General features: G+C 39.9%; 1 protein-coding gene across 1 annotated transcript; it reads left to right on the top strand.

The window, feature by feature from the left end:
• Positions 1 to 583: 583 nt before the first annotated feature.
• Positions 584 to 7,934, top strand: LOC127533535 (programmed cell death 1 ligand 1-like). The gene is made up of 4 exons (XM_051946748.1): positions 584 to 783; positions 5,653 to 5,970; positions 6,048 to 6,365; positions 7,787 to 7,934. Exons 1-4 carry the CDS (start codon positions 672 to 674, stop codon positions 7,807 to 7,809), a joined length of 771 nt encoding a protein of 256 aa, XP_051802708.1. The 5' UTR covers positions 584 to 671; the 3' UTR covers positions 7,810 to 7,934.
• The last annotated feature ends 209 nt before the right edge of the window (positions 7,935 to 8,143 follow it).

Here is an 8,143-nt window from a genome sequence, read left to right as displayed (position 1 = left end):
AGTGTTTCTGTTAGTAGATCCATCTGAGTTTCAGAACTGTAACCATTAAACACATCTAACTCCACTTGTTTGCATTGAGTTTATTGAGATCTGCTGGTCAGTAGATGCACTGAGAGCTGTGAGTCTTCTTTCCTTTCTGAAGTCCTGAAGATCACATCAGTCTTCTAATCATTTACATCACTGAGGTCTTCATCTACTGTGGATTACTGAAACACCACAACATTCTGAGTGGATTGATTGATTTACTGTGAACTGTAGAACATTTCTGACCTTCCCCTCCCTCTGAATGTATCAGTAAACATTAGGATGTGATTGTTCTGGACGACCAAACCAGCAGTTTGCTCTTTAATAGTTCAACTAAAATATGTTAACAAGGAGGAAACACGAACTCTTCACACCGAGGCTCTGACTCTGATTAAAACATGGATGGAATTTAACACGTAAACATGTCGATGAGTTAGAGGAGTATTATATATCAGTTCATTTTTACCAAGCATCTCAGATTTCTCTTCTACTGGAGGGTCGAGGGGAGGGTCCAATCACCGGTTGGACGGTTGGAAGGTCCGTCATTGACAAACGATCCTGATTGGATGAAAGATTCACGAGATGGAGACTGATGGACGGAGCTGGAAAAGAAGAATCTGTGACATGTATTCAGGCTGAGAGGATTCATGTTAACCGTCGTGTCTTGTGGACAATGGGAGTTCAGTTTCCATGTAAACATCCGGATGAAGATTTCTGTGTTTTTGATGTTTCTGTGGATTCGGACTGTTTCCAGAGGAGGTGAGAGAAAACTGTCTCTGTTCTTCAGACTAACATTTGTTCACGTTATTTTCCATCTATCCGTTCTCTCTGTTTTCCAAGTTAATCTGAGTATTATTGGTGTTACGAACTGTGGAGGACGAAGTGTTTCTCTGTTGGTCTGGTAGCAGACATCTGCCCTCCTCCTAGAATGTTCTACTGGGAAACATGGAGTCCTGATCCAAAACCTTGGAACTGATGCTGAACGGAACCAGAGCAATGAGATGGACGCTTTGGTTCCTGTCCAGTAACTGAACTGCTGAGGTTTGAGTCCATCTGGCTGCAGTGATGGGGTCTGTTTCACGAAGCAGGTTTAACAAACTCTGAGTTTAATCCTCAACTCTGAGTTGATCTACTCTGAGATAGAAAACTCTGAGTTTTCGGTTTCACAACGGCTGATTTGAGTTGGGTTAATTAACTCGGAGTAGTTTCACTTGGAGGTAAGTGCGTGCACCACAATTCTGAAAAGACAGCATTAAAGGAGCCCCGATTGGACGAGTCACCATGGCAACGGGGAAGCAAAAGTTTACGTTTATGAACTGGAAGTTTTTAACGCGCTCATATGGCGAGTTTGAACACGTTTTTAGAAAGAAGTGCAACACCGCTGCAGCTGCAAAAGAGAGAGAGAGACGGCGTGGAGAACAGCCCGGATCAATGCGCAATTTAGTCCTTTGTAATCGTAATAATATTACAGGGAAAAACTGTCTGAATGGTAGAATATTAAGTTATTTCATTTAGGTGAAATTCTGCGGGGGAGAAGCACATGGGGCAGCAGCTTAAGATGAAATATAAAAACATTGTTCAAACAGGTCAGACCTGCAGGGGCGTCACCAGACCTAATACTGTACTGGGGCACACCTGGGGCACAAAGCATTCATGAGAGTGCGCAAAGTGTGCGAGAAAAAAAACATATGCAGCACTTATTCACATAAAAAAACCTAAATAGTTCTTTAAACCATTCAGTAATATCAGACTATGTTGTTGTCTAGATCTTTGATTAACCATCTGAAATGTACTGCGGTAATGCATTTGGCCTACTTGTGCACTTTACTCTCGACTTCTAAACCATTACTGATAAATGCAAATAGGAATGTTTCTGGTGAAAAATACAGAAATTTTACTATTTTTTCTGGCAACAAAACCAGATGCTTTAGCTGAAGCCATTTTTCTGGGGACAAAACAAGATTCTTTTAGTCAAAGACAAACCGATTAACAAGACAAGTCTGTGCTATTTTTCTGTGAAATAAACTTGAATGGTTTAAACATTTGGCTCACGACTTGATGATAGGGAAAAATGTTTTTCTTCCTGAAGATGGACCATTTGAGAACCACTGCACCATCCATAGGCTGTATCTGTCAATTAACACAAGCTTACTCAAAATCATCATTGATGCAGAGGTCCTGAGCAGAACCAGCAGACCATAACCAACATTATGTTTCATGCTGATGAAACTCACTGGAAATTCCCCCGAAGCTTGTACAGCAGATTAATATGGTTTGTCCTGATACAAGGATAAGATAAGTAATAAAGAAGAAAAATATGTACACACACACACACACACACACACACACACACACACACACACACACACACACACACACACACACACACACAGACATACATACATACATATATATATATATATAGACCCTTTAATGACCCACGTCACGAATGACGTCACAACTTTAGCTGGAGGCAGAAGGGGAAGCCCGCGGCCATGACCGAAAGGCGAAAGAGGGACGAGGCTCTATCAACTTTTCTAAAATGTCGTCCTGCTGTGTTTTTGGATGCCAGAATAGGAGGAATGACATTGGCGAACGCAAATTAAAGTTTTATAGGATTCCACCGAACACTCGTGCTCAGAGGGAACGAAGACAGTTGTGGTTAAATGCACTGAGGCGAAAAAACTGGACAGAGACGATCAGCTGCAGTCAATTCCAGCCATTTTCAGTACAAAAAATCGCAAATATTCTATTTGTAAATAAAAAATATTCAATTCAATTCAGTTCAGCTTTATTCCAGACACTGGGTCCAAATACACACACCATAAGAACAAGGACACAACAAGACACAGAAAAAAATACAATCAAAAACAATAACCCGTTAAATATGACGAGAAATACAGGGAATATTGGACGAGCATCGTGAGGTGCATTGCAAATAGTTTACTGGCTTGTGTCGTCTGGATGTTCAAGGTTGGATTATGGCCGTTTTTTGTGGAATATTTTCATCTGTGTGTAATAATGAACCGGAAATGTGAGTCGCGCTGTGTACGTTAAAGCCGTGTACAGAGAAAGGATGGATGGATATTCATTGTTTGTCGGACAAATGTGTTTATATTACCCGCTGTGGTAATTACATCTGAAAGTGGTTTATACCGGCGGATTCATGAGAATCTAAGCTTTCCATTGGTGTACAGTGTTTATACGGACATTCTTTAAATTCCTATGCAAATTAGGTAAGTAGTTTAACGGGTTAAAAATGCTCGAGTTTGCAGCGCAAACTACCGGTATATACTCCCAGTCCCGCTTGACTTCTCGCTCCGCTTTTGCCTCCAGCATTAGCCCCGCCCACAAAAAACGTCACAATGTTTGTAAACAAATAAAGGGTCTATGTATATATATATATATGCTTAGAAGAGTTATGCTTAGAAGAGTAAAGAGGAAAAGAAACCCAAATTAGGGGAAAAGTGGGGCACGCAGAGTTCACACAAATCAACAAAAATCTGAAAATTTCCAGTATTATTTACAGGTGATATATATACAGGAAAAGACCTTGAGCTGCTGCTGTTAAACAGTCTGACAGCAGCAGGTATGAATGACCTGTGGTAGTGCTCCCTCCTTGATGGTGGCGGCAGTAGGTAGTTAGTTAGTTAGTTAGTCAGTCTGCTACTGAAGGAGCTGCTCAAAGCTCCTTCAGTGTGGTGGAGGGGGTGAGAGGCGTTGTGAATAACGTTAGCTAACTTAGCATTAACTTAAGACAGACTTATGTTGCCTAGCTAGCGAGGACTTCACTTACCTCTCTCATTCCTCGCTGCTTTATCCCTGCTGCGGGCGAATAACTTTCTGATATCCATCTAGGAGTTACAGTCAAAGTCAAATCAAAATCAAAAAAATATATTTAACAAGGTGTCGGTTAACGTTACCCACCTCACGCAGTGATTCTCATCGCCCCCCCCTCTCTCGCTCTCTCGACTTCAGTTGATCAGCTAAGGTCTAACACGTGAATAAATTACCATATTAATTGCTCCTTCAGTAGCAGACTGACTAACTAACTAACTAACTAACTACTGCCGCCACCATCAAGGAGGGAGCACTACCACAGGTCATTCATACCTGCTGCTGTCAGACTGTTTAACAGCAGCAGCTCAAGGTCTTTTCCTGTATATATATCACCTGTAAATAATACTGGAAATTTTCAGATTTTTGTTGATTTGTGTGAACTCTGCGTGCCCCACTTTTCCCCTAATTTGGGTTTCTTTTCCTCTTTACTCTTCTAAGTATAACTCTTCTAAGCACATATATGTGTGTGTGTGTGTGTGTGTGTGTGTGTGTGTGTGTGTGTGTGTGTGTGTGTGTGTGTGTGTGTGTGTGTGTGTGTGTGTGTGTGTACATATTTTTCTTCTTTATTACTTATCTTATCCTTGTATCAGGACAAACCATATTAATTTGCTGTACAAGCTTCGGGGGAATTTCCAGTGAGTTTCATCAGCATGAAACATAATGTTGGTTATGGTCTGCTGGTTCTGCTCAGGACCTCTGCATCAATGATGATTTTGAGTAAGCTTGTGTTAATTGACAGATACAGCCTATGGATGGTGCAGTGGTTCTCAAATGGTCCATCTTCAGGAAGAAAAACATTTTTCCCTATCATCAAGTCGTGAGCCAAATGTTTAAACCATTCAAGTTTATTTCACAGAAAAATAGCACAGACTTGTCTTGTTAATCGGTTTGTCTTTGACTAAAAGAATCTTGTTTTGTCCCCAGAAAAATGGCTTCAGCTAAAGCATCTGATTTTGTTGCCAGAAAAAATAGTAAAATTTCTGTATTTTTCACCAGAAACATTCCTATTTGCATTTATCAGTAATGGTTTAGAAGTCGAGAGTAAAGTGCACAAGTAGGCCAAATGCATTACCGCAGTACATTTCAGATGGTTAATCAAAGATCTAGACAACAACATAGTCTGATATTACTGAATGGTTTAAAGAACTATTTAGGTTTTTTTATGTGAATAAGTGCTGCATATGTTTTTTTTCTCGCACACTTTGCGCACTCTCATGAATGCTTTGTGCCCCAGGTGTGCCCCAGTACAGTATTAGGTCTGGTGACGCCCCTGGTATGTATGCTGTAGTCTATGCTATGTAGACTTAAAACTTTGAAGTGATTTTTTTTTTTTTTTTATTGGTGAAATTTTTACTGGGGCACTGCAGATCAATACTGGTGCATGTGCCCCAGTGAAATCTGTCTGGCAACGCGGCTGGACCTAGGCATTATTTCATGGAGGTACTTCATGATGATCATGTTTTACATTGTGAAGTATCCTAAATATTAAGTGGCTGTTTGACTGTGCAGTTGTTTTATCCACACATACGTATGTTGGGAATCTGCACTACATCAATAAAATTGAATTGTATTTTAAAAGACGCTTTAGGATTTTATCGCCTCTTTACAGCCTCAGATCCCAGAAATATTAATGAATCTGAACTTCCTGAAGTTTACATCTGGAAATATTTATTAATCTAAACTTTTAATTTATTGTAATATTGTTTAGTTGCTCAACAACTAAATCTAAGTGTGTTTCTGATGCAGGTCTGAGTCTGTCACTAACATGGTCTTTACCTGATGTTGCAGATACTGAGGTGTCCTGTGTTTTTATGGACAGATGCATCTTACCGTGCAGCTTCCAGGTCGCTGATCACGTCGTCATCCACTGGATTCATTTGACAAAAGGATACCTCCGTGTCCATTTGTACGACAACAACCAAGATGACCTTGGATATCAGCACCAGATGTTCAGAAACAGGACGTCACTGTTCAAGGAGCAGATCTCCAGAGGAAACGCCTCACTGCAGCTGACAGGAGTGAAGGTTCAGGATGAAGGAAGATACAAGTGTTTCATCAGCACCATCAACAGAAACAAGGAGACATTTATCAACCTAAAAGTTTATGGTATGAGAAAAATAAAACCTAACCTGAAACTATTATTAACTCTGTCTGCACATCTAAATTCCCTTTCTTTTCTCCAGCTCCAGTCCACAAAATCAACATCCAGCAGGTAGAAAACAGGATGACCTGCAGCTCAGAGGGGATCTACCCTCAACCTGAGCTCACCTGGTCCACCACACCTCCATCCAACATCAACCTCCACAACACAACCACAGTCCAGCAGAATGAAGAGCAGCTTTACAGCATCAGTAGTTCTCTGATCCTCTCACACAGTCGTACTCATCTGGTCTACAGCTGCACCGTCAGCACTCCAACAAACAGGAGGAGAGCTGCTTGGAGGAAACTCAGTGATGCTGAGGAGACACTGATGACGAACACTGTTCTAAAGACTAACCCAGGTAAGATCTGAAAAAAGTCTGTTTCCACCTAACATTTAGACTTCATCACCTGTGGAAGTTTGGTTTGTAGAAATGAACAGATTCTGCTTTGTTCCAGGTGGTTCCATTGCAGCAATAGTTGGGGTGGTTTCCATTTTGGTTCTAGCATCACGGGTAGGATTCTGTATAAATAAAAAGAAAAAAGACAAGAAAAATGAGCGTGCTGGCAGGAGGGAAAACTATAAGTAAGTCTCTCCTTTGTATAAATACAACATCACTGCTGCACTATAATGAACTCTATAAACTAGAATTACATTAATAATAACTATTAGTCACATTTTCTCTTTGTGTAGGATGTAATTCAATTATTTAATCAGTGACTTTTACACACATAAAGTTTGTGATGGAAGTCCTTTTTAGTATTTAGATGATTTATTATTCGTCTTCATTGTCATCATTATTAACTGAGAACTTTTCAGAGTTCATGTTCCAAAGTGAGAGAATCTAGAATGTAAGAAGATAAATGTGCAGACAGCTTAAACTGAGTATGGAGCTGAGTCCTTCAACAAGACTAGAAACTGGGGAAAAATGTTTTATTTTTACCTTGTTATGCATCCATAAGGTTTTTTTATATGCTAGAAACCAATACATTAGTGAAAAAACCGTCAATAATATGACTGAACATTTCCACCTTAAAACTGCAGTTTACCAACGACAGTCTCACTTCTACTAAATTATTCCAACTTTCCAGCTCACACTTCCTGGTTTCTGTGTTGTGACTGATGCAGACTTTGAATGCAGACAGCAGATGTGTTCACAGTTCAATTAATACTGCAGTAAACAAAGTGTTGGTCTGCTATGTAAACACCCACACATCTTCACTGTCAAACATGAAAGCACACAAAGCTCCTGTAGATGTTTCTGAAAGGCTTTCATGTTCACTTTCCACATGCCACAGCAGCTGGTCATAAATCAGCCTGCAGCTCCGTGTTATTGATTATTGTCCATCATAGCTCAGGAAACTGGAGATTTTAGAACCTTAAACTGTGTTTGGGCTCCATCTATACAAAGTCCAGCAGAAATCACTGCAGCTTTAATTGTTTTAATCATGAATGATCATTTTGAGCACATTTAGTTTTCCACCCTCATGTGCAGTCAGTTTGTTTGCATTAAGAACAGTTGACTGAAAACAGAGTTACATCTCAGCCTTATAAGACAGGAAGGGATTATTTTCCTGGAGAACCAACTCCTAAATATGAGAATTTATGTTTATTATTGATTTAATCAACAACCTTGGAGGGACTTTAATCAATATTTTATTCTATTTAACTTGAAATTTACTTTCATCAGTTTTATCTGTCAGCACAGCTGTGACGATGATTCAGATGCAAGAAAAAAAATACATATTACAATGACTGAACCTCATTTATTGCTGTTTGCAGTCAAGTACAAATGGAGCCACTGAGGATGGAGGGGAAGAGATGGAGAAGATGAAGCTGAACCAGATCCTGCTGCTCTGTTGAACTGAACACTCTGTTGGTACTGAAGTGAGAATCTATCAAATAAATGTCAACTGAACGTCCAGTTAAAGCAGCAACCTCCAACCACTGTTTAAAAAGTCAATCGGTCCACTTTGTGCTTCTATTTATGACCAACCTGATGTTTCTGTGGTTTTAACACATGATGTTCTAATGAGACTAAATGAGAGAAATAATAGCAGCAGAGACAAAAAACAAAGTGGAACTGAAGAGGTTCACTTAAAACTGACTATGGAACTTTGCTGCCGTCTGCTGGTGATT

This window comes from Acanthochromis polyacanthus, chromosome 4 (genome assembly GCF_021347895.1).
Source record: "Acanthochromis polyacanthus isolate Apoly-LR-REF ecotype Palm Island chromosome 4, KAUST_Apoly_ChrSc, whole genome shotgun sequence".
In the NCBI taxonomy this organism is placed as follows: domain Eukaryota; kingdom Metazoa; phylum Chordata; class Actinopteri; family Pomacentridae; genus Acanthochromis; species Acanthochromis polyacanthus.
The sequence above is the reverse complement of the archived record's forward strand: the minus strand, read 5'-3'. Positions and strand labels throughout refer to the sequence as shown.